Below are 23,752 nucleotides of genomic sequence, written 5' to 3' on the forward strand. Positions count from 1 at the left end.
TGCTTTGTGTGTTAAGAATAACTCATGGTGCTAAATGCCATGCTGACTGGTTTATTCAAAATATCAGTCGACATTTCAAAATCATTAAGAATAACAGTGCAATAAAATGTTGATTTCTACAATAAAGAATTATTGATTCATGTATAAATGTTCACAATTTGGTCTGAGGAAGAAGTGGATTTCATGACCTACTAATGTCTTGTATCAGTTAACCAGTCGTGTAAGCCCTATCAGGGGTTGTGGGTAATCAATGCCAATATTGATTGCATATTATTGATAACAACACTCAAAGACTCTCCTGTCGCAGGGCTACAACCGTCCCAGAGCTTATATAGCTGCTCAGGGTCCTCTCAAGTCCACGTTTGAGGATTTCTGGAGGATGATGTGGGAGCAGAACACCGGAATCATCGTCATGATCACCAACCTGGTGGAGAAAGGAAGAGTAAGTTCACGTCGATTGCTCACCATCTGCAAACAGAAATCCCACATGACTCTGTGACTGAGTTTCAATGTGTGCTGTGTCATTTCAGAGGAAATGTGACCAGTACTGGCCGACAGAGAACAGCGAGCAGTACGGGAACATTGTGGTGACACTGAAAAGCACCAAAGTGCACGCCTGCTACACACTGAGGCGTTTCCACATAAGGAACACGAAAGTTAAAAAGGTAAATAATAGGCTGAAACAACATCAAAGCTCTTTTACATCGATTAGATTTTGCTTGATCAGGTTGCACCAGCTCTTCTTAATTCAAAAGCAAACTGTTTCTGTAATGCCAATTATATATAAGTATTAGTATATTATTTCAGTTTAGCGATTTATTAAATCTTGCTTCTCCAGTAAAACTCAAACTGTAACTAACACATTAGACGCATCAAAGTCTGGGCAGTGCTAATGTTTATGTGACAAAAAGTTTTATAAAATCTTTTGTGAATCCAGAAGTAGTAGCAGTAGTGTGAAGTCCACGTCTCGGGTTTCCTCCTCACCTGGACCTCGTCTTCTCTTGTGTTTCAGACACAGAAGGGGAATCCGAAGGGGAAGCTGAATGAACGCATCGTGGTCCAGTTTCACTACACTCAGTGGCCGGACATGGGCGTCCCGGAGTACACTCTCCCTGTGCTCACCTTCATCAACCGCTCGTCGGCGGCTCACACTGCCGACATGGGCCCAGTCCTGGTGCACTGCAGGTATGTGTCATTCCTGGGCCGCTCAATAAGTGTTACTTCTGAGTGTCGGACTCACATATTTGCGGACCTGGTTAACAGTTCCATCTATGGGCCCACTGTTATGCTCATACTGCTTTCTGTTCTGTCCTTTTTTTAGTGCAGGGGTTGGACGCACAGGAACTTATATTGTCATTGACAGCATGCTGCAACAGATCAAGGACAAAAGCACAGTCAGTGTCCTGGATTTTCTCAAACACATCCGCACACAACGCAACTACCTAGTGCAGACGGAGGTAAGAAACCCTTCATCATCACTTGTGCTGGGAAACGGGAAAACTTCCCCCTCATTAAGAAAGGTCAGGATTAAAGATGAATAGGGAGTCATAGAGGCTGTTCAGCTCGATACACTTGGCTCGAGTAAAGGTCAACGTTTATACAAATTTACTGCAACACAGTACAAACTGTTACATACTCACCACAATACAGATGAATGTATAACAACCACAGCAGTGATATATGTATATGTAGATAAATATCCTCTACCCTCGCTATCAGGTCTGTCCTCAGATCGTTTTCTGTTAGTGAGACGTAATCTTACAACTATTTCATTCAATTATTTAGTGAATCACTCATGCATAAGTTATGTGAACTATTTTAATTGGGTCCTTGTATCTGATTGTTTAGTTGATCAAATTTAAATGATGACGCTCTGGTTACTTTTCTGAAAACCCCAAAAGTAAAGTCAAAACATCTTGATGACCCCCTGGTGGCTGGCTGCAATATAGGTCGTGAATACACCCTCATCCATGTTAACAGATGGGACAGGGACCAAACTAAAAAGTCAAAGTATACGTTGACTATACGTTGTTTGTTCAACCATTAATTTTTCTGTTACCTTTTATGTTAATTAGCTATTAAACTGGGTGAAAGGTCATGATTGACAGCTGAGCCTGAACAATACTGCATAAACTCTGGCTTTAAATACTCAGAGATGAAGTGTAGACACGTGGTCCATCTTAATTTACAATCTATGTATATATTACTTTATATTACTTTTACTTTTTGACAATATTTTGGAAGCAGATATTGTCCATTTTACTTCACTGTATTTATTTCAAACCTTTAATTTATAGTCACATCCCAGATTTGAATTAAACATGAAAAATGCAATGAATAATAAATTAGATTAAATAATAGATTAAGTCACACTTAAGTATTTGAAATAGTTACAAATCACCCCATCATAATCAGTCACAACACTATACAGGGACAGATTTAAGTTATGTTTACATTTGTACATGAAATATTGAGTGCAGCATTAAACTTGCTCCTCAGTAAATATTGATATATGTGATGAATTTAGAGCAACTCTACTTATGATGTTTAATTTCTAACACTCCGCTATATCTAAACCCTCTCAACAGGAGCAGTATGTTTTCATCCACGATGCTCTGATGGAGGCCATCATGTGCAAAGAGACCGAGGTGCCTGCCTGGCAGCTCCACGGTTATGTCAACAGCATCCTCACGCCCAACTCAACAGGCAACACACGGCTGGAGAAGCAGTTCAGGGTGAGTCGTGAAAACCCTCTGGGGCTCTGACGTGTCTCCGACGAGCTGTCAACATCTGCATTGACGGCGTCGGCTGAAATTCAGGCGAAATGTTGGATCTGTAGCCTGTTTACAGCGAGCGCTGTGGTTTCCCAGTTCCGGACAGGAACAGACTGAGAGCTACTGGGATGTTGCCCATAATAGAATTGTGTCTGTCAGAGCTGCTGCCTCATGCAGGAGCTTGATGAACGTCGAGCTCCTTCTCTTTCAACACCAGGAGAGACAAACTCATTTGTTCCGCATAATGTCATTTCCTCCCGAGCTTCACATGCTCTTTATTAACAGAGGAAGACTTGCTATCATTCTCTGCTCTTAAACAAAATAATATCTGCATCTTTGTGTATGATTACAATTTCCAGTCGACTCAGACCCAAAACCAGACTTTCTCTGCTCTTTGCCTCCTTTCTCTCTTTCTCTCTCTCTCTCTCTCTCTCTCTCCAGCTACTGACTCAGTGCAACACACGCTTTGTGGAGTGCTTCAGTGCCTACAAAGACTGCAACAAGGAGAAGAACCGCAATTCCTCAGTGGTTCCCTGTGAGTATCTTATCTGTTTCACCACAGCAAGCTCGCAACTGAGCTGTGGTTTTGGAGAAGCAAGGTCACGCCGAGCACGTCAAGCTGCCACACTGGTTTGTTAGAGTAGGTTTGCAAAACATTAATGAGGGTGGCTGTCCTGAAAAGATTTACAAAGCAAGATTTGTTATTAATTTCAAAGAATAACTTTCGAAGGCAATTCTAACAAATAAAATCCGTCCTGTGTCTTTCCCTATTTTTAGATTAAATGCCATCAGAATTAGAATCAGGACATTTTCAAACGTATTTTTTCTGCGTGTCCCTATTTTTCAGTCAGTAAATTATTAACGACAGTTTATATTCTAAATTTAGAATCTATTTCCATAATCCTATAAGTTAATCTTACTATGCCTTCCCAGCTCCCTGACAGAGGAAACAGAGGTGCTGGTTGCTATAGCAACAGTGAGCACTGGTGATGAATGTGTGCATTATCAGCCAGTGCAATATTATAGAGCCCCGGCTTGAGATTTAAATGCTGTTCTTTTCCATCTCTCTACCTCTTTACAGCGGAGCGAGCAAGGGTCGGACTCACCACTCTGCCTGGAATGAAAGGAACCGATTACATTAATGCGTCCTACATAATGGTACGGTCTTGTTATTGAGTCCTTGTCCTTCCTCGCTTTGTTTTTTCCAGTTGTCTGCCAGCTCAGTTTGTGTCATGCTCTGAGCTTCACAAAGACTTACAGCTCACCTCTGTCACCTCAGGGTTACTACAGGAGTAATGAGTTCATCGTTACCCAGCATCCTTTGCCCCACACCACCACAGACTTCTGGAGGATGATTTGGGACCATAACGCTCAAATTATTGTCATGTTGCCTGACAACCAAGGCCTGGTATGTAACAAAGAAACATAATAATCTATTCTTTGATTTGCTTTATTTATCCTCTGCTTCTTCAGTGACTGATAAACATTCACGTGGGCAAAATAATTGACAGTAAAAAGAAGCATTAATGAAACAGGTTGACAAATGAGTTTCCCTGTGTCTCTACAGGCGGAGGATGAATTTGTTTACTGGCCAAGTCGAGAAGAGGCCATGAACTGCATCGCCTTCACCGTCACACTCATCAGTAAGGACAGGCTGTGCCTCTCCAACGAGGAGCAGATCATCATTCACGACTTCATCTTAGAGGCCACACAGGTAACCTGCTCCTCCAGCACGTCACATGTTCCGTACATGGGGTTTTATCACTGGAATGTGGGCAGCCGTGACCTGACGTATGACATGTGGATGCTCCCCTGCTCTGGGTTTACAGGACGACTACGTTCTAGAGGTGAGACATTTCCAGTGCCCCAAATGGCCGAACCCTGACGCCCCTCTCAGCAGCACCTTTGAGCTGATTGGTGTCATCAAGGAAGAGGCCATGACTCGAGATGGTCCCACCATCGTGCACGATGAGTACGTTTTGGTTTTGCTCCATGTTGTTCACACACAGCCTTTATACACAAGCACAGGAAAAGTCAACTTGTAAGGCCAAACTCAAACTAATGAAAAACATCATGAAGAACGTTAACTTTTCATCTGTGCTCGTTAGTTAGCAGGATTGTGCCAGAGCTACTGAAACAGTTTTTATGAAGTCTTATCTCAAGAATGACCCATTCAATTCTCAAGCTGATAAATGGGCAGATCCAGGACTTGTTTTTCAGTTTCTGAACAAAGTCCAAGGGCTCCTCCTGGATCCGAAGTGGTGAAAGAGCTGCTTTGTTAAATTGCTGTTAATTTGTCCTATTTGAACAAGGAGAGTTTCAATAAGCGAATAAAGGCCCAGAGCGTTCCGTGCCACTTCTTAGAATCTGCAGACAATCTGTTACGATAAACAGAGCCACCAGGTCTCAGTGACCAGGCAACCATAACAGCTTCCACAGCGGTTCCCAGTGGACGTCCCTCCCTCAGGCCTCAGCAGCTCTTAGTGAAAACATCACCCAGTTACTCACTTCACTGAAGGGCCCGACAGTTGAACAGACTTTTCTCAGAGAGTCGGTACTCCATGTAAAGTTGTAACAGAATAACTAACAGGCCAAACTGTCTCCTCACCCGTTTACACCAGATGCTCACATCACATCACACATTCTATCTTTTCTTTTAATGCAGTGTATTTTATTTTACTTGTCATTTGCAAAAACGGTGCATGTGATAATAATTTCAGTCTGTATTCAGTTAAGGTGATGATGGGAAGTGCACACATGCAAATAGCTCTACACATTCTGAAGTGAAGGAGTTAAACTCGGGGCTCAGGATGTGTTAAACCCATTAACAGGAACAGCCTTTGAGACAGATCTGCATCCTAGAGAACTGACTGTGAGAATATGTGTGTTCAGGTGTGGAGCCGTGTCGGCAGGGATGCTGTGCGCCCTCACCACGCTGTCCCAGCAGCTGGAGAACGAGGGCGTTGTGGATATCTATCAGGTGGCGAAGATGATCAATCTCATGAGGCCGGGAGTCTTCACTGACATAGTGAGTCTGAAGTTCATATAAAACACAAACATTGAATACAGATACTGTTAAAGAGGTTGCTCGCAGATAATACATGTACAGTTCCTCTCGAGTCAGCGTGTTTTCAGGATTATTAGTGGCCATAGCAGGCAGCTGTTTTTCTGAATTCTCATCAGTACCATGTTTGAAGTTTGTTCTGCTGCCCCCAGTGGCCAGAAATAAAATACATTGTCCTTTTGAATCTGAAAATACAAATACAGTGGCATTTATTAAGTTTCAGCCACTACAGAGCAGCAAAAATTAAAACAAGCTAACATTGACAATATTAATAATAAAAAAAACAGTTTTCACTTAATTTTATAGTTAAGTAATTGAGCCGTATGGTAAATGTGTCACCAAAACAATGAGCAAAAGCCAGTTTTTTTTCCCCCACTTTAGGGTTTTGTATGACATATGTCCCTTTAGACATCAGATTCAGTGTTATCAAAAACATTGATTAATTAATTCACAGCTACACAGTTTGACACTGGAGGTGGTGCGTTGTGTTGATGCCTGTTGTGTGTTTGTTTGTGTGCGCAGGAGGAGTACCAGTACCTTTACAAAGCCATGCTCAGCCTGATAGGGAACAGAGAGTGTGGCCTGAGCCCCCTGCACATGGACACTAACGGAGTGGCGGTGATGGCGGACGAGTCGGACCCCGCGGAGAGCATGGAGTCGCTCGTCTGACGACATTCCCATGGGCACTTAATTTGTAAAAAAAATCTGCGAACTTTTCTGAGGCCTTTTTTGCCAGACTATTGATTAAATGAATAACCTTATTACTTTTTATACTGATAAAGGTTTTTTGATATTTATGTTTTTGTCCTTTATTTCTTGTCTTTAAATGTTATCCTGCTGAGCGTTTGCACCTGTTTTTAAGTTGACGTGAAGGAAAAAAGCAGCTCTGTCCGGTTTGCACTAAACTATCAGTGTTACTGCCCAAATCCAGCGACTTCAAATTCTGGCTACACGACTAACCTGGGCTTCGAGGACCGCCGAGAGACAGACCGGAAGCGTAGAGACCGGGAGGAGTTGAAGGCGATCCTCTTCCGATAATGTCTCAAAGCGAAACATGGCATCACGACGTGGCCCAGCATGCATTGTCACTTTGTCACCTCGATCAAACTGTTTTGAGGCTCCACTCAACACGCGTGAAGAGACTCTGCCTGATATTCACAAATTGTCCAAATATCTCACTGCTGTTTTGTGTAATGTACTTATGGCTTATTTTGTTCCAGTGTGTTACAACATGTAATGTGAACATTAATGCTTTTTAGAGGGATTTATATTGTTATGTTTGTTTTGTAATATATATACATATATATTATATCCTTAATAGCCAGCCAATGTTTTTCTTTCACTATTTGTTCACTGGTCTTTTGTGAAGATTCCTATTTTGTTTTGGAGATTCTGTAGCTGATCATGAATGACCTACACAACTCCACCTATTTTTTGTTTTCCAGTATTTTCAAGCTTCTCTAATCTTGACCGTCAAAGCTCAACAGTTATACATGAGGAATGAGTTTCTGTGTAACACAATGCAACGCCTGCAGAAAGTACAGACCCCACACAGGCTTTCATGTTTTCTTTTGTCACATTAAATCACAGTGGATGTGACTGGGACTTTTTTTAAGATGATTTAACAGCAAAGGAAATGTCAATCAAACAGTGGCTCTTAATTAGAATTAGTTCTGAATTAGAATTGAACGGTGGGGGTCTTTCTCTGTGGAGTTTGGATGTTCTACCTGTTTATCCGTGTGGGTTTTTCTCCGGATACTCTGTCATCCTTCCACAGTCTTAAGACATGCAGATTAGGTTGGAATTAGATTCTCGGCCAATGTCAGCTGGGATTGGCTCCTGTGACCCTTAAAGGTCAAGGTGCTTAGAAGATGGATGGACCTCAGTTGAAAACACACATAGTTTCTCCAGCTTGCTCCTCCGACATTACAGAAGGACTGGTTTATGTTTCACTCTCTACCTTCAGAAGCCTTTTGATTTTAAGGATGTCCCTTTTCTTTCCAGCTGTGATATATACTCTCTTCGATGGATTTAGGGAACTTCTGTGCCTTGGAAATCATTTCAATTATTGTCTAATAATTATAATAATAAGTTTACCAGGAAATTGAATGAATAGCTTCTGGACTTCATTTCAAAATCAAATCATTTCCTTGCTCAAAAATTTGTTTTCACTTTTCTTTTTGACTGGCCGAAAAAGAAAAAAAAATAGAAATCCTTATTACATCCACTGTGACGAGCAAATGAACAAAACATGAGAAAGTCCAAATGTTCGGGACAACACTTTTTTTGGAAGGTAGTATAGCTTTTGTTTTGGTGGCTTGATGCTTTATTTGTAACCAAAGACGTGGTTCCAGTTGGCAACATGGAACTGGGTTTGTCCTGAGATTTATTTAATCGGTAGAATTTAAAATCCAAATGTTTAAATTTCACAGCAACAGATTTACAGAGTTGTCAGAGGTGTGAATTTAAACATGTTTCTGTTTCGAGCCTTTGGGGACTCATTTCATCACAGGACATGATGCTTTCCTCACACTTCACTTCAGACTAATAGAGTTAAAATCCAGACTGAAAATGTTTTTGTTTTGGCCTAATATACTGTCTCAGCAATATTTTTTTGTTTTTAATTCCAAGCCCTGTTTTAACCCTGATTTACTATTTAAAATATTACATTTTTTCCTGTTTCTTGCTGAGAACAAAGACTCTCCAACATTTGGAGAAAAATCCAGATTCCCAATCGCTCAGCTCGGCAACACAACTTCTTTTCAGCAACTCTTCTGTACTCTTGTACGAACGCCAGCGTCCTCTGTTCGATATTTGTACACATTGAAAACATGTTGAGTGCTTTGTTGCTTAAAGAACAAATGACTGACTTATATCTAACATTTGTGATCATACACAGACATGTATTTTCATACAAAGATTTGATTTGAGTGGTGGCCCCTGTGACAGATTGTACTTTAATTAAATATCCACTACAACGTACCTGCTCCTCTGAGACGTCCGTGCTGGTGTTGAAACCACAGAACCCTGAAACCACAGTGTCATGATATTTGATCAGTGGTGCAGGATGTTTATCCTCAGTGGGTTTCAACCAGGGTGGTGATGAAGTCTGACTTGTGACTTAAATAAATGATCAACTGGTTTTGTCCATCTTATCTTGTTTATATAATAGTATCATGGCCATATATCCCTATGATACTGTTATATATCATATTATGGTGTCATAGTGTTATTTAACAGGTCAACTGTATTGCTATACACAAAATAAAGACTGGGTTTGGGTGCGCAGCATCTTAATACCACATGTAACCACTAACGAATGGGTTTCTCCAAACAAGCAGTTCATCCTGGTCGCCCCCTGCTGTCAGTCTGTCACCAAACAATTATTCAGATCACTGGTTAGAAAAATTAAAAGTTAAAGTGCTGTGTATAAGTATCAGCAAAAAAAAATGTGTAAAAGTACTTTTTTTTTCCTTGTTTATGCAGAATGACTCATTGGATTATTAATATTGATGCATTGACGTGAAAGTAACAATTCAAACTGCTGTGTATTGTGTAGCTGTGGGACACAACTTGAGCCTGTATCTGTTTATATTTTCAGAAAGCTGATGCCATTAAAACCGATGCCGAATGATCTCTTATGCATTCATGCTGGCAACGTGTCCATGTGTCCAGTGGCAAATATCACTGGATCATTTTGATGCCGGAGCAAACTTAAAAACATGACGATTCCAATTGTTATGGTGTTATTGTATTCCCATGATTAATAAGGTGTTTGCAAATGCCATTGGATCTAATAGAATCAAGTCTGTGTTCGAATTTGATTGAGACGATCTAGTTGAAGTAAAACGCTTAAAGGTTCAATATCTATAATTTAGTGACATCTAGTGGTGAAGGAGCACGTTGCAACTGAAAACCTCTCAGCGCACCCTCGTATACCAAACATGAGAGAAGCTGTGGAAGCTCTCTGTTGTCATAAAAACTCAAAGATGTTTAGTTTCTCCATTCTGGACTAGTGTAAAAACATGGTGGCATCCATAGAGAGGAAGCGCTCCTGATGTAGATATATGCACAATTTAGATGGTCACACGTTTGTATTTTATATTAAATTTGACCTAAATCATTTTAAATAATTGTACTTGGTGATTTTCTACCTCTGCCAAACAGATTGTTTACATTAATTTTATGTCGATTTCAGTGTAAACATGACAGAGGATGCACATGAACAATATTTTTTATTTCGAGGCCACAGCTCTTGCATATTACAACTGTTGGCTTTCATAAGGCAAAAGCAAGAATGAATCCACCAGCTAATTCACACAGAAAACAGAAAGCGTTTGGGGAGGGTGGGAACCCACAGGCATGCAGCGATGGCTCAGAATGCAATGTACAGCATTTTTATATTTATATATATATTTATATAATATATACAAAACAACATTGAGACCCAAACAAATGCCAGACATCTCATTCTACACAATTACAGAACAAAGACGGACCAACCTTTTTTTCTTTTTTTTTCAATAAAAAAAATTATTTTTGCTCTTTTCTCTGTAAAAGTGCAACTCAATTAAAATAGAACCTATCTCAAGGCCTTTGAATGTTGAAATAAAAATAGAATCTCCCAAGTTATCAAAATGGAGCTATGAGAATATTGCATCTCCAGAATACCCACTTGTTGAACCGTGTCTAATTGGTTACTGAGATGAGATCACATAGCATTGACACATGGTAAAAACGCAGGTCTCGACTTACTGCTGATGTTAATAACAGTGAGCAGACGACAGTTCATCTGTTAACAGCCGTGAACAAATACAGAGGTTTATTTTCCGTTTGAAGCAGTTGGCATTCACTTAAGAACAGACAAGACAAAGAAAAGGGTCCACACACTCATCATCACGACAATGTACCATTAATGAATGTAGAATACGACAAAGAAGCGCCATATAGGTTTGCATTGGACAGGGACACACCTATTAATCTCACTCAACATAGTTCAAACAAATGGTTCTCCATATTGCTTAGTAACACATAGAAATGAATTTAGAAATGAATGAAACAAAGATAGGTGCTATCTTCATCATGACACAGCTAAACTGCCAATCATGGTAATTTTTTGTCATTTTTATTTTTATTTTCCTCAGTATAAGTCCTATTTTTTATAGTTAATAGTTCCTTCATGGGCATTTCGAGCTGACAAAGAGGTCCTAGAGTGGCTATCTGAGTTGGTACATGCATCGGTAACCAGGCTAAAGTCAAAAGTGTTAAAGGGAGGGAGGGGGGGGGGGGGTTGTCAGTGCACAGGCTCTAGTCGTCGTCTTCGTCCTCCTCGTCGCTGTCCTTCATGGAGATGCCCGCCATGCCTCCTTCCCTCACCGAGGCAGTGGCCTCCTCCAGGATCAGCCGGTTGCGCACGGTGTCGTACATCTTGCTGTTCAGGGTGGAGTCGAGGACGCCCTGCAGGCGGAAGTCCCTGTACTTTTTCTGCAGTGGGACAGAGAGACACACGTCAGGACATCCTGGACACAATGACCCGTGGGTATGTGTTGTCCCCCCCGTCGGGGTTTCCCTGCGTCACCTTGGTGATCCTGATGAGGATCTTGAGCTGGTAGACGTGGAGCTGCTGGTCCATCCGCTCAGTGAGCCAGGTCCCCAGCAGGTTCATGGTGGCAGTGTACCATTGCTGAAACACAAAAGCATAACGCTCTCCAGCAAAACACACACTCGCACACATACTCAAGACCTGTTGACATCACAGTACCCTGAAAGACACACACGGACAACTAACACACCCCGAGTGTGTACCATCATCCCTTCAATAAGAACCTCTGTAGAGGGTTTCACATTTCATTTTCACCCGTGTTGAAAAAAACTGAAAAAACCAAATCATTTTACATGTGTAACTTTTACTGAGCAACAGCGCCCTCTGCAGCCACACCAGAGGATTCATTCTGTTAGACTCAGTGAAGTGGTGCGTTGTATTGTCTCTGTCGTCCCACTCACTGGACTGAAACACAACTGAGCAGTGGATATTACCCATAATCCTCGGGTTCATGAACCACAAGAGCTGCTTTTTAATTACTTTTTATCAAACTGATCCCCAGTTGAGCATTACTCCAGAACTTGCTGGACCTGATCCTGGTAATTTATGCTGGTTAAATGGAAGTCCAGGTTGAGGGGCAGGTTGAAAGAGTCAGTGAACCATCAAACTCATTTTTCAGGCTAACAAGTTGTATAACGTTTCTCTGTTTACTCTTAGTCACATTTAAACTTAGGTAATTCCTGTTTTTAATTAATTGTTTTATTTACTTTTGTGTGTTAAAATACTAGTTTATCCTTTGGAAAACTCTTTATGGTTAATATAAAGCTTGAGTTTGAATTGATATACTGGTATTTCATTTAATTTTCTAATGAACTACTTTGTCCTTTTTACTCGAATACATTTCATTCATGTGATTATTTTAAAATATATGATGATTTGTTTAAACTGCCCAGCAGTTTAACATCATTAAATGTTAAATACAAAAAAAAAAAACAATGAATAGGCCACATGGGGACCCTTTGAAGGAATATATTTTTACTTTTGATCGAACCGATATTACTATAATTGTTTCAAACAGAGGCTTGTGTGCTAATATGTGGATACTAATTTCCCTACCCACTGTGAAGTTTGCATTACGTTATGTTTACTTTATGTAAAATACTGTTCAATTCGGACCACACACACAGACACACACACACACACACACACACACACAACACACAGTGCTCTGAAGGGCTGAACATTATTTAGAGAATTTCACTCCGAGCAATGATTCTACAGCGACTGGAGAAAATGATCAAAAAAAAAAAAAAAAAAGCCACAACGCAGTGATCTGTCCTGAACTGTAATCGACCCTTGAATCAGTTTAACAAATGTTTTTAATATTAAGTAAAAGCTGCACAGGCCCATCAGTTACTGAAGCCAATCATTCAGCCTTTATTCAAAAGTCTTTAGTAGACATTCCTGTTTGCATTTGAAAATTAAAAAAATTACACCGGAGATTAAAAAGCTATTATGGAGGAATTGAAATTATAGTTTAGAGACAAGCTCATTAGAAAAAAGAAAAATAGAATGAAAGTGAGCAAATGGTCAGCAGGCGGGGGAGCGCAGGTGCTTTTATCTTGTACCGTTTCTCTCCTTCGCTTTTTGGCCGGGTTTCCCAGACTCGGTGAGTTTTAAAGTTCCAAGAGAAGAGCACCCAGGTCTGATAGAAAACTGTTGCCATACCTCCAGGACCCAGAGAAGAATTCAACTTTAAACGTGTGAGTAGGCAGGAACGCAAGAAGGTTAAAGGGGCCCGGATTGGAAGTGTGAGGGTTTGTTTGGTCGTTGGTTTGTTTCAGTTTGTCTGGACCGCGGCTGATTGGGTGATTGGTTGAGAGGTTTGACCGTGAGGCCTGGATATGCAGATGCCTGTCCACTTCACAGTCGAGTTGAGCGTGCAGTGCATGCAGACCTCGCAGGTGGGTGGGTGGGTGGCAGAGTACGTGCTAGAGGAAGACTGCGCTATGTGCAAATGAGGCAGAGCTCTGAGGAGCGGGGTCATGCTAGAAGATGTACACAGGAAGTTTATTTGACTCTAAAATCATGCCAACCAACATAGTGTGATAAAACAACGCAACGCAGCACTAGAGATAAGTGCCACTTTTTTCTGTGTTTTGAAGAGAGGAGGCAGCAGGAATGGTGTTGATCAGAAAAGAGGAGCTCGAAAAGGATTGAAACAAATTAGTGAAAGAAAGAGAGATAAAGTAGAGCCTGTGCAACATCGAGGAACATTTTCCAACATGCGAGCGAATGGGCGGATGGATGGATGAGCGTGCAAATGGAAGAGAAAAACATTGACGTCGTCGGACTTAAGGATCGTTTAAAATGCCCAAACCGAAACATTCCCAGCTGCAGGATTGTTTATAACGTGAACATGACAGTGCTGGGGCAGGATTTCTGTGAACTTCAGGGGCCACACAGAGGACACGGGAGGGGGGGAACAAGCCCACACTATAGAGAAAGTGACGACACGGGGGGGGGCGGTGTGGACCTCAAAGACAAAAGCAGACCCACTTCACCACAGCATCACTCCTCACTCCCAGACAACAACAACAACAACAGAAATCACATGTATCCGGCAGGAGGCTCTCCTGCAGCGACAGGAACAGAGCGAACCAGAGGGAGACGTGGGGGGGGGGACTTAACGCAACCGGGGGGATCGTTTCGAACACACACAGCCGCGACACACACCTGCAGAGACACTGTACAAATAGTTTCTAAATGACATGAAGCACACACATCACAGCGTTATGTGTCGTTCGAATCACACATGGAGGACACATCACTGCCAATGTATCCCACTAGGATTATGTTTTTGTAAGTCAGTGCTCTCTCTCTGCCCTCTGACGCGCTGGTTCCCAACCGTTTTGGATTCTGACCTTCTATCGACCTGCAGATCACTCGGATTAACATTGTACTGAAATTCCAAAGTAAAGTTGAGACTGCACTCAGAGTAACTGAGGATTGGTGTTAGGTCTTTTTTTTAAACATCCCCTGACGCCACAGACACGATCGCTCCGTATTGACTGTTAAAGTTTTATGCTGCCTTCACCCGAGATGGGGAAAGTTCCACCAGTTTCTCGTTGCTTTGTCAGATTTGGTTGTACATTTTTACAGGTTGACAAAAAAGATGGAAGAGGTTTTCGTCGGTGCAGTTATTATTCATGAGCATGTTTATGTTAGAGAATAGAAGACACCATAATGACACTTATCAGCCTATTAGTTGCTAATGAGTAGTTTTCAGCTCCAGTCTTTTTCAACTTTGTCTAATGTTAGAGTAAACAGAACATTTGGATTTTGAACTCCTGGTGGAACAAAACATAATAGATCTCGTTTTGAGATGTTTTAATGAGCAGATGATTTATCACCGTCTTATTACTAGAAGATTAATGACGTACTGACAAAGCTCGTGCATTGTACGTGAGCTAGTTTACTTTCTTCTTTCTGTCTGTTGTGGATATTTCACTCTTGTTACGCTGTCATGTAAGTTAAGATCGTGAGTTTAAGATGAAACCACCACATGGTCCATTTCGCTGAACTTTAACTGGCTCAGAATAACCTCTCTACTTCAGCGGGGTCACGACCTCCAGGTTGGGAACCGCAGCTCTAACAGACCATGTCAGCCCCTGAGTTTGACATCATGATGTCCCTCGGGTCCATCCAGCAGTGCGTCTTTACCCCCCCCCCCCCCCCCCCCCCCCCCTTTTGGACTGGACCAGGAGCGCTGAGTGTCAAGTCTCCAGGAGGCTGACATGCTTCATGTGGAAAGTATCTGGCAGCCTACAGCACAGTGGTTAGCTACAGATACGAGTCAGTGTGCTGACACGTTATTTCCAGAGAGCACTACTTCAGATAATCCTTTTTTGAGGATGCTTTTATGGACTCTTTGTAAATAAAAGTTTCCTTTTGTTTAACACACAAAGGCCCAAAAGCACTGTGGCAATGCACACCAGAGGGCAGCAGCTGAGGTACAGAGAGGAGAGAGACAGAGAGAAAGAGAGAGAAGTGGAGAAGAGGAGAGGCTCGGAAGAAGCCTCTTAGGCTGAAACACACTTCCTGGTCTCAAAATGGAACTTATCCCCCATCTGCCCTGTTGTTTTGACACATTCTGTAAGGCCCCTCCCTTCTTGTCAGGAGGAGACGGCATCTTACTTACATCAAATAACCTTTCTATATACACCTCCTCATTGACCTTATCACGGAGTATGTCCTGAGAGTGGCGCACAAAGGTCACGTAGCCGTCGGCCACATCCATGCCAGGTTTCTGTACGACAAAGAAGAGACACACAGAAATGGTTATTCAAGTTCACAATATTTTGTTCAACTCGCAACCCAAGTATTAAATATACACACACACACACACACACACAGAAGTTCGCAGAAGAGAGAGGATGTTGTGCGACTTACGGGTACATCCACATATTTTGAGGCAGCTTTCACCTGAAATCACAAGAAAAACCAGCTCATTGTTTTTACTGAAGTCTTCTCAATTATCAAATGGTTCAAGGACAATAAGGTTCAAAGTAGATTGAAGAGAGAGAAGCTCCATCTCACCGTGAAAGAGAGGAATGAGGAGAAGAGAGTGCCTTCATCGTATCTGGAAATCTTAGCCAGCACGCTCTCCAGAATGGCCACAGACTGAGAAACGAAGCAATGAACAGGGAATCACTCACACTCACAAAATCATAATTAAAAAAAAAAAGAAATCTGATCCTAGTAGTAAGTAAACTTTGTCCACAGCCGATGTACCTTTGCAACCAGGACCTGGATCATTTCCTTCACACTCTCCTCAATCAGTTCATCTATTGTGGTGTGGTACTGTTTCTAAAGAACATGTATAAAAAGAAAAGAAACAAAAAGCACTATTCAATAAAAGCCTTTCTGTTAGTGGACATGAAGCAGATACACTACATTATTTAACATGTGTTCACTGTCCCAGGTGAAGCCTTTACCTCTTGGCCCATCTCCATGGCGCACAGTTTAGCTGATTGGTCCTTGGCGTCCACCATCACGTTGAACATGGTGCATAGTGTCGGAGAAATGCGGAAATCTGTGGACCTGCTGCTCTTTGTCAGCTTGGACTCAAATGCCATCCGGGTGCTGCAATGCAAAGTGACATTTTATGTGCGCTGGCTTTATTATAAAAGAATGCGGTTAACATTGGCTGCCTCTAAGTATTTCTGCTTGTGTCAGTCACCCCCCCCCCCCCCCCCCCCCCCCCGCTCATGCACAGGAAGCACCCAGACGCACCGCTTGACGCAGTTCTCGATCATGTTGCTGGACATGAGCTGGATGCGACTCTCCAGGTGTTTGGCAAACTCCTCCTCGGGCCAGTGCAGGTCCCTGATGAAGGTCTGGAGGGCGTCCAGCTTCCAGAAGAGGTCCTCCGACGTCCCAGAGCCGTTACTGCCATCGACCAGGACACACACACACACACACACACACAAACACACACACACACACAGGTCAGACGGAAAAGGTCACGCTGCTGGAGAGGGAGGGGGTCAGAAGGTGGGAGAGAGGGTGGAGGTGTGTTGTGGCAGGTGCAAAGGAGGATGCGGTTCCTCTGCACCTGAACACAGCTCAGGTCCACTCCGACCATACACTGACAGGTCCGCTCAAAGGTGCGTTCGGGCGTTCCTGGACAGCGTATGGGGGAAAGGGAGCGGACTGGGTTTACTGTCACGAATCAATAACCATGCTGCATAGTATGATTATTGACTGGGATGTGAAGTGGCCACATGCAGGTAGAGTCACTGCAGAAATAGCAGCTGATCACACTGTGTCAAGACAAAGGAGAAGGGTGGGAATGGAGACGTGAGGGAGGGCGTGTAAAAAAAAAAAAAATCTTTTAATGGTTCGTGTCTGGTTCCACAAAAAAGAAAAAAAATCTCCAATTTGCTTTTCCCTCATCACAGGCCCTCTCTCAACGTCCATGTCCCGGGGCTGGTGGGGCTCCTGGAAGATTTACCAAACAAACCATGCAGACCCCTTTATTTGGGGGGGGGCACCCTGCGTAGATGTGATTGGGGAAGTGCCGGAGGAGACACGCTGGGGGGGGAGGGTGGTACAACGGAGAGGCGCAGGGTCTGAAAGCCGCCGGCCGAGCCTCCTCGTGGTATCGTCTCCGGTCCAGCTCACGCTCTGCTCCCCCCATCACACTACAAGCAGGTGGTCAAGGTCAGGAATGAGCCTGCAGCCATGTGCAATCTACAGCACGCTGAAAATCACTCAAGCAAATGTCTGTGGACGACAACTGCGAGGAGATACACACATTTGAGAACGGGGATCTTGACTTGCAAATTATTCAAATGGGGAAATACTGTCTGTTTTTCAATTTTTTTTTTTTTTGGGGGGGGTGGTTTGGTCAGTTTTTCTCTCTCTGTGCCGTAAAGGCACCAAATAGCCTCGGAGTAAGATATTCAGATTTGAGTTTTGGCCTGTATCTCCACACCTCAGCCCAGCAGCATGCACGCTAAGACAAATGAGTGTTTCAGCCTCTCATTTCAGAAAGCAGAACCCCATCTACTCTAACACCTCAGGGCGCCCTTGGCATGAACATGAACAGGATTCCCTCAGGAGACGAAACGTGCTAAATATGCTTCATTGTTTTGCTTGTTTTGGGTGTTGTTTGTTACTTCTTCTTTATCAGATGCAGCCACACAGAATAATATGTCCTGCATCCTTTTTTTTAATCTGCGGGCATCTTCATACCAAGGCAGCCGCTGTTTGCTTAAACCATTTCTAAAGTGAACTAATTGAATACACACTCAGAGTCATATATAGCAGCCATCCATGACGGGGTAGAAAAGCTAGGCATTTGTGGAAGGTTAACTGATAGTCCTGCTACTGGCACGGGCAGATTTGGTACTTTGGGAATTTGGAGGTTCACATTTGGTAGATTCACATTGGGCAGATTACTTGTTAAACTCCTGCAGAAGAGACAGACAAAAAGAAAAAAGGGTGTCCATAACAGTGGAGTGGGAGCTGCAGAAAAAGCCATGTAACACTCATCATAACAGAAACATAAAGTTTCAAAATCAGGTGGTGACAGTTATGTACGGTAGCACACGTAAAAAAACAAAAACAATGAGACCAAACAGTACTTATCAAACGGCACACGTTATAAGAAAAGACCTGCAGAGTAAAGAGGGCTGGACTCAGGATGCACACAGACACTGATTTAACTGCAGTGAAAGGGGGAAGCGATGTAATACTGACAAGAATAAACATAAATCAAAACAAATTTGCTTTAAAATTATTGTTTACATTCATGAATCGTACATATTTATATTTATTTTTTAAAATTAGCAATTCAAAAAAATGTTAAAGCATAAATGTGGAAGCCACAAGAAAGAAATAAGAGCAACAGAAGAGACTGGAGGCCTTTAGTTTCTGGCAACAAGTCAAAGCACACATTATGGAGGTTAGTTCACAAAACAAAACAGAAACATTAGATGCTGCCCTGACCCCAATGTGTCGGAGAGAGATTGGTGAGACACACACATTACTCAAAGACTATTTAGAGAATAAATAACCCATTTCCATCGCAGAAGAAAAAGCAGGTTATTCAGCCCACTCTTGGCTCGCTCTTTAGCAGCGAAGCTACAGGAAGCCCGGGCGATCATTAAAGCTGCCGCACAGATTTCTCAGCCTCCACGTCGTCAGTCTGTCATCTAAATATAAAAAGACTCGCATCTCCAACCATCCTACAGCCTGGCTACGAAGGCGGAGGCTCCTTACTTTACAGGCTCCCAGGACTCGCGCTCAAAGCCCTTGTGAATTGACTGTGCGATGGAGGACTCCATCAGATCCACATATCTAACCACCAGAGGAGCATACAGATCCTGAAGGTGCTTGTGGAACTTTCCATTGCACAGATGATCTGTGAGAAAAAAAAGAGAAAAGGAGTGATAAAAATACATGGGAGTGCATAAGTATAAGCACATAAACACCAGAGGGGAGTAATGAAATAAATGCGAGGCAGGTGCAGGAGCTTACAGTCTGCCCGGAGGAAGTCGTTGAGCAGCTGGAAGAGAGGGAAGCTGTCCCAGCTCTCGGGGGATTGAATCTCAAGCGCGGCGTCCATGTCGATGCCGTAGAGGGCCAGGAAGTTTTCTGCATGCTCCACCATGAGGTCCGTCCACCACGCAAACGCCTAGAGACACAGCAGGGGGGAGAGGGAGGAGGTGAACAAGGAGACGTTAGGGGATAAGGAGACGCAAGGAGGAAAGGAAGGAAGGAGGAACTAACAGACACAACACTGGCGTGTCGGTCTAAAAAGGAAATAACCTGGTCGGCTTTGTGTATTTTTGAGGAATAGTTCAAAATCACAGGGGAATGGTTCAAATTCACTTCCTTCCAGAGAGTTTGGTCTTAAAGCTGGTTTGACTGGAGGATGGACTTTATTCTCATATCAGTCTGTTAAATATGAAGCTAGAACCAGGACCCAGCTGCTAGAAGCTTAGCATCCAGACTGGAAATGGGGGGAATTGTTTCAATAGCAGTGACAATGGCAAAATTTCCATGGCGAATTATTCTCCAAGATGAGAAAGATGAGGTGCAGCAAAGATGCTTTGATCACGATGTGCCATTTTTTCAAAGGTCATTGGTTATAAAGCTCATTATCATTTTAAAATAATTTCTGTATCATTTTTAATGAGAGTGCATTTTTCTCCTCACTGGTTTTGCATTTCCTTAATACCACTGGGCCTGAAATATTAATTTTAAGGGAAACACTACTAAGTCAATAAAAATAAGCTAATTAACTGTTTGTGTATTTGACAGATGCAGAGATGATCCTCATCTAACTCTCTGCAAGAAAGAGAGAAAAGAAAATAAGCCTATTACCTCCAAACTCTTCCTTTAAATATGCCTCATTCCAAATCTGCTGTTTAAATTGAACAGATAGAAACGTGGGCTGTTGAATAGTGATGGTTTCATGCTGTATACGTGGGCTCTTTTGTTGGGTGTTTCCTTTCAAACATAGTTTCACAGAGAGAAAAGGACACACCATCATACAGCGTTTGTTTGATGTGTATGTGTGTGTGTGTGTGTGTGTGAGTATCTGTGTTTGTGTTTCCCATCCCATCCTCTGACACTGAATCCACAGCTTATATTGATTAGGACTTAAAGTGGGTATTAGTTGTTAATCCATGTTAAGACATGTATCAGGAGAATCGCACAGAGGGGGTTGCATGTTCGTGACTCGTTATATATCCATGACAGAATCTATCAGTTGAAAGGGAGAAGGTGCTTTTTCTCATGCAGATGTGGCGTCTCCCTGCATGCTTGTCTCTCAGGGTAAGCGATGAGGGGGTGTCCGCCATTCACATCGCTGACAAACCCACGGCCCACGAGATGTGAATGTGACTCATGCACATCTTCGCCTATAGGCACACCGAGGACTGCAGCACACAGCATCTCTTGTGTCGGAAGAGCGTCCGTTCCAATTAGTTAAGTGAGCCTCGGAGGTTCGGCTGCACGTTTTCCAGCAGCGTCAGGACTTCCTCGCCCTTTGACGGCAGAAGTACAGTAGTTGCTTTGCTGGCAGTCTCGGCTTATTTGCTTATCATTCTGACGAGCACGTTGCCAAGTTCCACAAATGAAGCTTAAAGGTATAGGTCGCCGTAAAATGAAAAGTCACTCGTTATCTGCGCCCCGCTCTGCCGGTGCACGGGTGGGTGAAGTGTTTGAGTCCACAGGACACTGGTGGAGTTCCAGGGGTGAACAGCGTTTCAGCGGAATTCTTTATACGTAAAATAAAAATGACAGAAAAAAACACAACATGCCTCCATACTCCTCCTGTGGTGTCATCCAAGTGTCCCCAAGCCCAGACATTTCATATACGTCTTGAAATGGCGTCAGTTACACTGTGTTATCCTCCGAGGAGTGGGCGGCTACAGTGTGTGGCTATGCCCGCTAGCATCTCCACTTGTGGTGGTGGACTTTTAGGCTTAAAACATTTTCTAAATCACCTTGTTTTGAATCGACTATGAATCTCGGGGCTTGCGGACACTTGGATGACACCACACGAGCAGTATGGAGGCATGTTGTGTTTTTTTACTGTTGTTTTATTAGGCACGAAGACATGGTCGCCTTGGCTTTACCCTTTAGACTCCAGAAGGGTTTAGTGGAATCCAACACTTCACCCACGCGTCCATTGGCATAGTGGTGGGTAGATAATTAGTGACGTTGCAATTTTCGGTGAACTATCACCTAAATCTTTTCAACTTATGCTGCATGCTTTCTTTTCTTTTACAAGCTTTTTTTCTAATCTGGCTTAACCGCCACAATGGCCGTCAACCCCTTACTCACCTGTCTACTTACCTGCCCACTCCCAAATATTAAAAAAACCCAAACAGCTTGAACGTTCTAGTTTTTCGACAAACAGGCAGCAAACAGAGATCTTCTCCATCACATTCAAGGAGAGCAGGGACACTGTTATTAAAAGAGGAGGTCTGTCAACGTTTCTGACAGGTGGGGGGGAGGGGGGGGGGGGGAGGCTCAAAGGTCGCCAAGCGGAGCGGCCTCCAACCTTTGACGGTGGTTACGGGACACATTCAGGACCCTGAGAGCTCAGCCAGTGTTCAGCCAAACAGATTATAGTGCTGTGACAATGCAACTGTATCAGGGGACCAATTCCTAGGGGCGGGGGGGTGTTCTGATGCTGAGGATGGAGGGGAGTATGTAGACGTGGGGGGGGGGGGAGTAAGTAGACGTTGCATCATCTACTGGACATGCACGGTGCATTGTGGGAAGTTTCTCGTTCAACTTGACTACATACCTCTTTTCCCTGCTGGGACAGTCACCAATCATATGACAGTGAGAACACAGGAAGATGTACAGAACAGTGATGTATTTTTGAGGCATTTCGTCATAGGGTTGGTGAACTGACAATAGACAGCAGAGAGGGATGGAAGAGGAGAAGCCGGGGGGGGGGGGGGTGTAATGCTTGAACAAGTGCGGACTGTGAAATTAACTGTTGGATGGAAGGGGACGGGGGGTGGGGGGGGACAAATGTTTATGGTGGATCAGACTTCAAAGGTTCACATGGAGCATACTTTGGGGGATTTACTGGTTCAGCATGCTTGGAGAGAAAGGAAACCTCTTTATGGCCCGATGAACATGCTTCATGATCACAGTTATGTTGTGCAAGCTACGGTGCCTTTTTTAAATTTGTTTTCTTTCTGCAAAAGGCTTCTCAGCTCTGCGCCTAGCAAGCCCAACCGCTAACTACCTATGAGTTCATCCTGAGCCTAGAAAAGGTGCGTCGTGCCAGAGGGGCGCACATGCCAAACAGTGGGGGGGGGGGGGGGGGGGGTCGTGATGGGGGGACTGAAGAGGAAAAAAGAAATAAAAATACTGTACCGATTGATCTCCAGAACTTGTGACTGCCGCCTGTCAAGCATATTCAGAGAGATACAATAAATCTGCTTTATCTGCATGTTCTACGATCACACTGGATCACCTTCAGATCTACACAACTACATGTTCATCATCAGCTCAGTGTTTATAGCAGCAGATAGGATGCAAAAGGGGGGTGGAAAGTGACTCGAGTGGAGTACTTTGTTTTTTGTAGTTACACTTTATTGGACAATATGCTAATACTCTAATAGTTCGGTAGGGACCTATTTGGCTTTTGACGACACTAGACGGATCTGACAGCTTCAGTTATAAGTTAACTTTCAGATTTCCTTAAAGATGTATACATTTATGATACACATCAACTCATGATTTCCCATCTCACAAAAAAGCATGTTATAGATGTGTCTGCTGCAATTTCTCTAATGTTTTAATTCAAATAATGCTGTGAGGCTCAAAGAGAAAAACATTTATTAACTATTATTATATCACATTCTCACTGTGTCACTCACAAGGACATATTTCGGTGGAATGAGGATTTACATTTTTCAAGTGTATTTCAATGCTAATAGTTGTGTGCTTATTCTTAAAGGTCCAGTGTGTGAGATTTAGGTGAAAGAGATCTAATTACAGAAAAAGAATATAAAATAATCCTATTGATGTTTTCGCTAGTATTTTTCATCTAAATTGTACAAACTGCTGTTTTACTTTATTTTAGAATGTGGCCTTCATATTTAAATACTTTATTATATTTACATTTGAAGTGTGTCCTCTCTGGGGGGGATGCCATGTTCATTACAGTAGCAGTAAACTGGACAAACTGAGAACCTTTTGAGTTTTTATGACAGCTGCAGGCTACCACAGGTTCTCTTTCATGTTTGGAAGGGGAGGCTGAGGTGAAGGCTGTCCAGCTGCAACGTGCGACTTCACCACTAGATGTCTCTACAGTCTACACACTGAACC

The 23,752-nt window shown here is 42.9% G+C and overlaps 2 protein-coding genes across 11 annotated transcripts in view; one reads left to right on the forward strand and one right to left on the reverse strand.

Moving 5' to 3' along the window:
• Positions 1-9,474, forward strand: part of ca16b (carbonic anhydrase XVI b) — a 99,992-nt gene extending 90,518 nt beyond the window's left edge. Inside the window, exons 18-29 of the mRNA XM_062402833.1 lie at positions 308-442; positions 531-665; positions 1,013-1,185; positions 1,322-1,457; positions 2,589-2,735; positions 3,216-3,309; positions 3,856-3,932; positions 4,054-4,182; positions 4,342-4,488; positions 4,604-4,746; positions 5,667-5,802; positions 6,361-9,474. Coding sequence (XP_062258817.1) covers positions 308-442; positions 531-665; positions 1,013-1,185; positions 1,322-1,457; positions 2,589-2,735; positions 3,216-3,309; positions 3,856-3,932; positions 4,054-4,182; positions 4,342-4,488; positions 4,604-4,746; positions 5,667-5,802; positions 6,361-6,507 — 1,599 coding nt within the window. The 3' untranslated portion in view covers positions 6,508-9,474. The remainder of the gene's footprint in view (positions 1-307; positions 443-530; positions 666-1,012; positions 1,186-1,321; positions 1,458-2,588; positions 2,736-3,215; positions 3,310-3,855; positions 3,933-4,053; positions 4,183-4,341; positions 4,489-4,603; positions 4,747-5,666; positions 5,803-6,360) is intronic.
• A 588-nt stretch (positions 9,475-10,062) lies between these two features.
• cadpsb (Ca2+-dependent activator protein for secretion b) overlaps positions 10,063-23,752 on the reverse strand; it is a 60,528-nt gene continuing 46,838 nt past the window's right edge. For 4 of the 10 annotated variants that reach the window (XM_062402921.1, XM_062402878.1, XM_062402859.1 and 1 more), the window contains 12 exons: positions 22,796-22,825; positions 19,427-19,583; positions 19,169-19,310; positions 18,196-18,357; positions 16,676-16,831; positions 16,378-16,525; positions 16,175-16,249; positions 15,980-16,063; positions 15,833-15,865; positions 15,582-15,689; positions 11,417-11,521; positions 10,063-11,322 (listed from right to left, as the gene is read on the reverse strand). In XM_062402921.1, coding sequence (XP_062258905.1) covers positions 11,146-11,322; positions 11,417-11,521; positions 15,582-15,689; positions 15,833-15,865; positions 15,980-16,063; positions 16,175-16,249; positions 16,378-16,525; positions 16,676-16,831; positions 18,196-18,357; positions 19,169-19,310; positions 19,427-19,583; positions 22,796-22,825 — 1,377 coding nt within the window. In that variant the 3' untranslated portion in view covers positions 10,063-11,145. The remainder of the gene's footprint in view (positions 11,323-11,416; positions 11,522-15,581; positions 15,690-15,832; positions 15,866-15,979; positions 16,064-16,174; positions 16,250-16,377; positions 16,526-16,675; positions 16,832-18,195; positions 18,358-19,168; positions 19,311-19,426; positions 19,584-22,795; positions 22,826-23,752) is intronic. The other 6 variants (XM_062402885.1, XM_062402868.1, XM_062402852.1 and 3 more) reach the window with 3 other exon arrangements.

Source organism: Platichthys flesus, chromosome 2 (genome assembly GCF_949316205.1).
Source record: "Platichthys flesus chromosome 2, fPlaFle2.1, whole genome shotgun sequence".
NCBI classification, from domain to species: Eukaryota; Metazoa; Chordata; class Actinopteri; order Pleuronectiformes; family Pleuronectidae; genus Platichthys; species Platichthys flesus.